The following is a 10,395-nucleotide window of genomic DNA, read 5'->3' as shown; positions in this document are numbered from 1 at the left end:
GAAAACTTTTTGAAAGGAGTTTTTTTTTAAGTGTCGGAAAATGATAAATGGACAATTTAAATTTAATTTTAGCCGACATTTTTCTTAAGTTAAAAGAAAAAATTGTCTGTAGAGGAGAAAGAGCTTTAAACTAAAAAGTAAAATTTGATCTAAAAGTTGGGCTAAAGTTAAGTTATGTTGTGACTGTATCACACTTCTTAAGTTTTTAGTTAAAAAAAATATTTTGATATAATATAAAATGATAAATGATAAAGACACAATTTAAACCTAATTTTAACCTAACTTTTCTCTGAAGTTTTTTTTTAAAAAAAAAATTGCCTGTGGATGAGAGAGAGCGTTAAACTAGAGGGAGAGAAATTTGGTCCAGAAGTTAGGCCAAAGTTAGGTTTAAATTCTCGCTGTATCACACCTCATATAAAATTTTAAAAGGTTTTAAAGTATTTTTAGTGAACATTTTGTAATAAAAAAATATTTGTTATTATTTTTTTTCTTGGTAAAGTTTACTTATTTCCACGAACTATCACAAAATTGATAACGTTTCTAATAAACTTTTAAATGCGACAATGTCCCTCCAAATTTACCACTAAAATAACAATGTCCCCCTTCTTTGGAGGAGCGTGCTTTGTAAAAATGAATTAGTACGAGAAATAAAAAAATTTCATTGAAGTAAATTACTAGTACACAATCAAAATATAAGTCACATTATGTTAGGCATTGTGTAGCTTGTAGCTTGGAGCATACCATTAATGATTTGTTTGGTCTCTTTTTTGGTCTTTCAACACATGTGGACCCCATATTATGTTCTGATTGCATAAATGGATTACTATTCGAGTCCTAATGTGGCATTAGTGTGATCTGATTAAAAATAAAATAAATAAATAAATAAAAAGATTAGTTATATTTACATTGCAAGATTGTGAAAAACTAATAACCCTAAAAAACTTCATTGTGTTTAGACAATGTAAAATCACCTCTGATCTCTCATATGGTCTTCTTACTGGTCTTCCAACCCCTATGGACCCCATCTCCTGTTCTTTGCGTGTAGAGCATGCTCAGTCATTTCGTTTTGTTAAGCTCGCAATTAAGGTGAGATTGGATGCTTTGTTACTTTTTTTATTTTTTAACGTATAATAATATGACTTGTGGGTTACAAGACAAGTGGGTTAGATTTCCCGTGCACCCATGGATTAGAATTTAAAATATATATATATATATATATATATATATATATATATATATATATAATGAGGATATTTGAAGAATACGTGATTCTGTTAGGCATTAGAATTTAACAAAAAATCCTTATGAATGGAGTAATTGAAAAAAATCAAAATTGATATACCAAAATAAGAGTTTTTAAAATTAATCATCATTTAATCACTACATTGAAAAGGACTTCCAAGAAACAATTTTATATTGCTTTTGGTGTCTGCATTTTTCTTTTATAATTATTATCTTTTTTTAAAAAAAATTATGTGACATTGTCATTTGTCGATCTAAAGTATATATACTTGTTTATTTAAGATATGATAAAGCTTCCATTTCCAAATACTCCCTCCTATTGTCTATCCTATAGGCTATATATCGCTGCATTCCCAAAACTATTTCTTCGTCGACCATGTGCAGCATCATCAATTCTTTTAGAAATGTATTGAAGTTCAGTGGCAATGGCAGCGCAAGTGGATTGAACCGTCTTTTCCTAGTATGATGTTTATTGGTAGAAACAAATTTTTTATAATAATTTACAAACAATTTTACTTTTTTACTTCTTAACAAAAAAAAAAACATACGTATCAATCAATTTTTATTGCCGTATCAAATTGAAACCGAAACAAAATCGTAACGTTAGTTTTAGAAAATTTATAGGTAAGATATATGCTTCATGTGGACTCAAAGTGTATCCCACTAATAACCTTCCAACCATTTTTCCCTCACTTCAGTGGGCCTCTAAAGATCGAAACCTGTCGTAAGTAGTTACACTCAAAGGATGTGTTCTCGTTCCAATAACAAGAAAGTGAGGAAACCCACATAAATATCCAAGCAAAATTAAATAATAAGCACAACCATAAGATTAATTATATAAAAAGGGTTAGACCCAATATGCATTATATTTTATTTTTATTATTGATAAGGGAAAATTATATAAAAAATGTAAGGCACCTACAGAAGAAGTATGCATAAGCACCAAAACTAGAAAAAGCACCAAAAAAAAAAAAAAAAAAAAAAAAAACCCCAACAATTTTTACATAGCGGCCATCAAACTATTGTTTGCCCCAATTGTTTTTGATGATCCAAAAGTTTTTATCACATTCGCTTCCAAATCCTATTAGTAGCACCGTGTGATATGATGTTATTTCTTTTGGATTCGGTTCTTGTGTCGGACCTTCATAAATTGAACCCTATCACATGAGAATGAAAATATGTTATAGGATAATAACTAACAAATTGTTAGCATTACCAAAATTATAAAGCAAATACTACAACAAATCACTCTCCAAATAATTCAAATTATGGGCAAAGCTTTATAATACCATAAATAGGTCGCTCTTTATTTCTTTCCATGATTGCTTCTTCATTTTTGTGATCCACACTTCCATATCCATCTACAAATATCAAATTTCTCATCTACAAGAAGAAAAATTAAAATAAATAAAAAAGAAAAAAGATTATGAGAATTTTTTTCTTTCTTCCTGTACCTGCTCTAGTGTCCTTTTTCTCCGCTTTTTTTTTCTACCTATAAGCTTGCAATAAACCCACTGAAATGACTTCTGTAAAAACATGTGAAGGGCAAACAAGTGATTTCTGAAAAAGCAACAATCGTTGAAATCGAGAGAAGAAAAAAAATAAATCACTTAAATCCTCGTGTGATTGGATTCACATCCCGGCCATATTTAAAAATTGTCAAGATAACAATTTAAAAATATAGGGAATAATGTTAAAAGGTTATTTTGTTGAGTTATAGTGTTCAAATTACTTTATATTTAGCTAAGCAATTTAGTCAAAAGTTTGCTGAGGAATGACAGTACTTAACGACTTTGCAAAAGATTATTGTAGCTCAAGAATCTATAATTTTGTTTAGAAAATGCTATATATACTAATTTTTTTTTTTCAAAAATTAGTTATTAATTGACGTGTTATCATTTTATAAAATTTATTATTTTAATAAATATGTCACCAACTAATAAATTGTGACACTTCATTTGAAACCAAGTTTTGAAACAAATATTTGAGTTGCTTTTATTTTTAATTTTTAATTTTTTTTTTTAAGTTTTTAATTATTAGTTTTTTTTTTTTGTAATTTTATAATTTTTAAATAGTTTTTTTATTATTATTTTTTAAATATCCTATTTATTCACTTTCCAAAGTTTCTAATAAAATACAAATAAAAAACTAGTGAAAAAGCTTTGTCAAACATTTCCCAATTGGTTATTTGTGAAGGCTTGCTTCTGACTTTTGCTGCCAGAATGACAAGACTTTAGTTTAAATGAATAGGTGTAGGGGTAGATTTTCCCACAATAAAATCGAAAGCACAGATTTGATTCTCTTAGCCTGTGTATAAAATTCAAAGGACATATTTTAGCAATAGAAAAAATAAGAAAGGACAGATTTTGATTTTATTCAACGTTTTCTTGTTGGACCGGTCGTGTATGTGTGAAAACTTTTCAAAAGGGTGGGTATGATTTGGAAAATGATAAAAGCATAATTTTAACTTAACTTTAGTCCGACTTTGGTGAACGTTTTGTAAAAAAAATATTTGTTATTTGATATATATATATATATATATATATATATATATATATAGTTATATATATATATTGTAAAGTCTACTTATTTCCACAAACTATCACCAAATTGAAAATATTTCTTCCAAATTTTCAAATGCTTTAATGTCCCCCAAATTTACCACTAAAATAACAATATCCCCTTCTTTGGAAGAGCGTGCTTTGCAAAAATGAATTAGTATGAGAAATAAAAAAATTTCATTGAAGTAAATTACTAGTACACAATCAAGGTATCGTGTAGCTTATAGCTTGGAGCATACCACTAATGATTTGTTTGGTCTCTTTTCTAGTCTTTCAACACATGTGGACCCCATATTATGTTCTGATTGCATGAATGAATTACTGTTCGAGTCCCAATGTGGCATTAGTGTGATCTGATAAAAAAAAATATTAGTTATATTTAGGTAGGATAGTGAAAAACTAACTACCCTGAAAAACTTCATAGTGTTTAGACAATGTAAAATCACCTCTGATCTCTTATATGGTATATTTTTTGGTCTTCCAACCCCTATGGACCCCATCTCCTGTTCTTTGCGTGTTGATTATGCTCAGTCATTTCATTTTGTTAAGCTCGCAATTAAGGCGATAATGGATGCTTTGTTACTTTTTTTATTTTTTTAATGTATAATAATATGACCCATGGATCATAAGGCAAGTGGGATTTAACAAAAATCCTTACGGATGAGATAATGGAAAAAAAATCAAAAGATTTATATTCCAAAATAAGAGTTTTTAAAATTAATCATCATTTAATCACAACATTGAAAAGGACTTCCAAGAAACAACTTTATATTGCTTTTGGTGTCTGCATTTTTCTTTTATAATTATTATCTTTAAAAAAAAAAAAAAAAAAAAAAATCATGTGACATTGTCGACCTAAAGTATACATACTTTGTTATTTAAGATCCGATAAAGCTTCCAGTTCCAAATACTCCCTCCTATTGTCTATTCTATATCGCTGCATTCCCAAAACTATTTCTTCGTCGGCCATGTGCTTCACATTTCAAGGCTTCGTTTGGTAAAAGCCTAAGCCCAAACACTGTTTAGTGTCTGACCATTGACAGTTTTTTTCCTCAACATTTGTCATGGTTTTTACCATATTGCCCCTCTCTCTCTGCAATTTTTCCACAGAAATTAAATCTCACGCTTTTTGTTTGCTCAGCGTCTCAAATCCACCATCTCAAATCCACACTCCTTGATTTTCTCTACCACCCCAGATTCTCGTATAACTAATCTAACATACTCCCTCATTTGCCCAACAAGGCCATGTTTCACAAACTTGTCAGTCAAATTCACATGCCCCAACTTCAATGAAGCCCCAAAACTAACTTTCCCTTCCTTCCCAACAACGAACTTAGTAGACCCACCTCCAATATCTATAACCAACACCGATTTCCCAAAAACTGACAGGAATTGAAGCACACCCAGGTACACAAGCTGGGCTTCCTCCTCACCAGACAACACCTCAACTTCAAGACCAGTCTTTTCCTTGACACACCGAACAAACTCATTTCTATTAGCTGCCTCGCGTGTTGCTACAGTGGCAACACAGTGAGTATGGTTGGGAATGACATGGTGAGAGGATAAGATTGCTTGGAAGCCTTGGAGGGTTTGGAGGGCAAGTGGGGTTGTTGGGGCGGAGCTGAGGCCGAGGACGACAGATTCTTTGAGGTGGCCGAGAGTGAGGAATTTGCCGGATGTGTTGGCATGGACAATGATGAGCTCGAAGGAGTTGGTGCCCATGTCTACGGCAGCAAAGAGGGAGGAGGACGAAGACGAGGTTGGTAAAGGTGGAAGACCGGCGCCCATGTCTTGGTTCTGGCTATGATTTGGGAGAAACAAATGAAGGGTAATAATATAATTTCACATCAGAGAAAAGTTTTAAACAGTATCTAGGCTGGGCCATGCCTTTTGCCAAACACCCCCCAATTCTTTTAGGAATGTATTGAAGTTCAGTGGCAATGGCAGGGCAAGTGGATTGAACCGCCTTTTCTTAGTATGTTTATTGGTAGAAACAAACTTTTTATAATAATTTACAAACATTTTTATTTTTTTACTTCTTCAGAAATAAAAATTAAAAATTAAAAATTAAAAAAAAAAACATTTTTACTTTTTTTCATATTAATCAATTTTTTCTTTTTTTTGTTAAGTATCGAATCGAAAGTAAAACCAAATCATTTTCCAAATGAACCGTTAGTTTTGGAAAATTTATAAGTAAGATATATGCTTCCTGTGGACTCAAAGTGTATCCCACTAATAACCTTCCAACCATTTTTCCCTCACTTCACTGGGCCTCTAAAGATCAAAACCTGTCATTGGCAGTTACACTCAAAAGATGTGTTCTCGTTCCAAGAAAGTGAGGAAACCCACATAAATATCCAAGCAAAATTAAATAATAAGCACAACCATAAGATTAATTATATAAAAATGCTTAGACCCAATATACATTATATTTTATTTTATTTTTGATACGGGAAAATTATATAAAAAATGTAAGGCGCCTACACAAGTAGCATGCATAAGCACCAAAACTAGAAAAAGCACTAAAAAACAAACAAAAAAAAAAAAACCAACAATTTTTGTGTAGCTGCCATCATACTATTGTTTGCCCCAATTGTTTTTGATGGTCCAAATACAATTACATCAACAAAGTAACTTATATACAAGTGTGAATAGCCAATCAGACGTTCAATGTTGATCATTGACATCGATAGCATCCTCTCCATGATGTCCATTACCTGCAAATGATAAAACAAACAATCATCAAACAAATAAAATTCACTAGCTGCAAATGATAATACAAACAATCATTGAGTAACGCCACGATGTAAAGTGAAAGAAAAATGCTTGAATATTCACCCAACTCTGTTGTTGATTCTTCCACAGTAAATGATATAACAAAAATAGGTAAAACGTTGAAATTAGCAGAAAATTCATATAAAAAAAGAAAAAAAAATTAAGTCAATATATATATATATATATATATATATATATATATATATATATATATATGCATTGTCACATAGCAATCAATAATATATAGACATGAGAAGATGAACTTTGTTTTTGCCATGACAATTATGTGAGATATATGAACTTTTTCTTTTTTCCATTGCAATTATAGAGCTTCCATATAGGTTATTCATGTTGGGGGTTCAATGGAAGAGATGATAAACAAAAAGGAAAAGCTCCATCTCTAGAATTGAGTGCATTTATATTCATTTATATTTAGAGTTACAAAATTAAGTTTCTGAACAACTGTTCTTGATGATATGGATATGCATGTATTGCTTTGTGCCATGCAGTTATATCCATTTATACGCCCATGAATAACTCTAAATAATTATCTCAACCAACACTATTTCATACCAGACCAAATTAAAGTCAATAATTTGAAATATAAATATAATCCATGTAGCATTTTGATAATCTTCCCATAATATTTTAATTTGTTGAGGAGATTAACACATAGGAGTTTATATATATTCAAATCATGTTATATTAACTACTTAAAATTATGATATTCATCTAGTGTAGACTTGATCATTTCATACTCTCACACAATCACATACACTAGATTCTTAATATTCTACAAAGACCATAGCGGTCCATCTCATAATACTAATAAACACTTCAATGCAAAGCGAACCCACATCCATCATCAAACCAACCATGATATATAAATCAAATTCAACAGGATTTACAACATCATTAATTAATGAGAATGACTACAACATTCAACCAAACTCTAAATTTAAAAGTTCACACACACACACACACACACACACACACACACATATATATATATGGACAGTTCTAAACCTAAATTGACCATTAAAAAATGTCATTACCTGATTCACTGTCGACCGACGATCGCCCCATCGCAAAGGGTGGGGAAGCTCTGTCTGGTGCGGTGTTAAATCGCATCATTTCCTCGATTTGGCGGAAATGGGGGTCAAACATTGCCTGACGTTGAGCCTCCTGTTGAAGCTACCCCAAATTGTTCTCAGCCATCTGCTCCGCCACTTGCTGTGCTACCCACGCATTGTTCTCGGCCAACAAGGCATCTATTTCTTCCCTATGCTTTGCCCTCTCCACCTCAAGCGTTCTATCAAGTGTTTCTTGTGATATCGTGGAGTGCCTAGCGTTTTCTAACCGTGCTTGTGACGGTGTATAATTTGAGTCTATGTACCCCCGCATAGGTAGAATATTTGGTCCAGCCAATCGAACCCTACGGGCATACTTAGGCTTATTTCCAATCGCCTGTGCGAATGCGTCGTTTGGCGCCCACCTGACCGTTCCCTCTGTGATGCTAGATGATGCTGCAGGGTCGGTAGGTATAAGCTCCTTCGTCCTTTCCTGTATGTCACCTTAATTATTGAGTCAGTGGGTCATACAACTGTTAATCGCAAATAATTTATTAAATATATAAGCAAAACAACATATGAAAGGTGAGTAGCATACACTTCTCTCATTCACTATATCATTCGGATATGTACCGTCCTTCTTCGTGTGTGTGCATATATAATTTTGTGCATGAGTAGGATGACTGCCCAAACGTTCGGCCTGCAGATGAAATAGGACATACAGATATTTTTAAATATATCAAATGATAACATGTTTACATCTATAAATATAGGATAAATTACACACTTACCTCCTCATATGTCAACCTGGCATAGCTATTCGACCCGGTGTAATGTGGCGTATTATTTAATGCTCGCAAGCTCTTCATTTTTGCCGCATAATCCTACACAGTTAACACTTTTAATATGTTAATACTAACACAATTACAATTAATGACACTACACAACACAAAAAGTTTAACTTATGACGTACCTTATTCTTCTGGCTACACTATCTCTCTAATAAGATATCCAACGCCATTGAACGCGGCGAGCGTCTCTCCCCTCACTCTTGCCCGTACAGTGGCCGGAGTAACTTGCTCCGTAATGGCACAAATTTTTTTAAGGTCGTGCCTCTAAGTCCGCAGCTTTTTGCCCATATCCCGAAATGCTTCATTCTTGACGACTTTCAAGTTGTACTCGGGCGGGACGAAAAAGTATGCTTGCACAAGTTCAAAATTGAGAAATTAAAAAAACCTAAAATATGTGTATATGTATATAAATATAAACACACATATATATGTGCAACTTAGAGCGTATATATACATATATACATTAGGAGTGTTTGACATAATATGCTATCACGCCCCCGATTAAGGTGAATAGGGGAAACGCGAACTTAAAAGAAAATCACAACAAATAAGGAATAATTATCAGAGATCATCGCATTAATACTAAGTAGCAAGTAAAGATAGGCAGTCAAAAGTTATGTAGAATTAGTGTTTTACTATGAACATTACAAAATATCGTTTACATGAGCTGAGAATCCTAAAACAACATTTCAAGCCATGTCAGGAGGTATAATCAAAAGTGACTACTATAGGGGGTTATAGCCTCCCCATGTGTCAAGTGTTCTCCTATATATAAACATCACAAAAAATATTGTGCAGTCTACAAAAACAAAAGTCTGCACAACAATGGCTTGATCTGGCAACCCATTGGACTCTCCAGCTCTAACACCTCTACGGCTTCGCAAAGCAGTAGGTCCAGGTATCCCAAGCATAGGGCCATACAATAGGGTCCTCAATAGCAAGGACGCCTACGGGAATACCCATCCTCAGAATTATAATGTAGAGCGGCATCTGAAAATTTTAAAGGGAAAAAGGGGTGAGTTCGACAACTCAGTAAGTAGCCACAACACCAAAATGCTACAAAACATGCAATGCAGATGTTATGCACAATAAATAAATTAAATGACAATTAATACAAGAATATTAAGTGACTTATGAGATGTACATGCACTTCCTTTTTCTTCCTTTCAAAATTTGCTGTTTTACCCTTTTGACCCGACGCCACAATTTTTACCGTGAGTAGCGCACGTTGGCTTGTCCCGAAGGACCTATATGCTCATCCTGTCGTCACAGGGGAGAGCTACCAGGTTGGGAACTTCCCTAGGTGAAGGCCACCTGGCCGGTAGCACACACCTTCTCGTAACCGTCCTTCGGTGTGCTTGCCCTGCTACCCTATGCGGTACCGATCGTCACTATAATCGTGTCTCGGGTTAAACATTTAAAACCATGAATGCACATATAACATTTCATATGATCTGTAAGCTCATCTGTAACTGTATGCTATGCCATGAATGTACATATAACATTTCATATAATCTGTAAACTCATTTGTGCCATGAATTTTGAGAGCTCTTTTCATTCATAATTACAGTTATGCATAGATCATGAAATATGGTAACTGTAACATGAAAATTCTTAAACAATGGCATATGAATAAATAAAACTTGTCATTAAAATATGGAAGGAAATGCAATTAAAAATTATGTGAATGATTTATAAAATCCTCAACATTTTTCTAAAAAGTTTATAATAAAATATGTTGGGGTTTTTGGTGTTGTGTCCCCTTACTTGGATTTGACGCCGCATTGGATCGAGTCGTCCTTTTACCTAAATAAATTGTAAAGATGAATTTAGAAGTGTTTTTAAATTTTTAGTCAAAGTTTTCAATAATATATATATATATATATATATGTGTGT

General features: G+C 32.9%; 1 protein-coding gene across 1 annotated transcript; it reads right to left on the bottom strand.

The window, feature by feature from the left end:
- Window positions 1–4,940: 4,940 nt before the first annotated feature.
- LOC132169405 (uncharacterized) lies at window positions 4,941–5,591 on the bottom strand. The gene has a single exon (XM_059580442.1). It carries the CDS (start codon window positions 5,589–5,591, stop codon window positions 4,941–4,943), a length of 651 nt encoding a protein of 216 aa, XP_059436425.1.
- Between the last annotated feature and the right edge of the window lie 4,804 nt (window positions 5,592–10,395).

Source organism: Corylus avellana, chromosome ca2 (genome assembly GCF_901000735.1).
Source record: "Corylus avellana chromosome ca2, CavTom2PMs-1.0".
Classification (NCBI taxonomy): Eukaryota; Viridiplantae; Streptophyta; class Magnoliopsida; order Fagales; family Betulaceae; genus Corylus; species Corylus avellana.
Note: the sequence above shows the minus strand (reverse complement) of the source record. Positions and strands in the feature narration are given on the sequence as shown.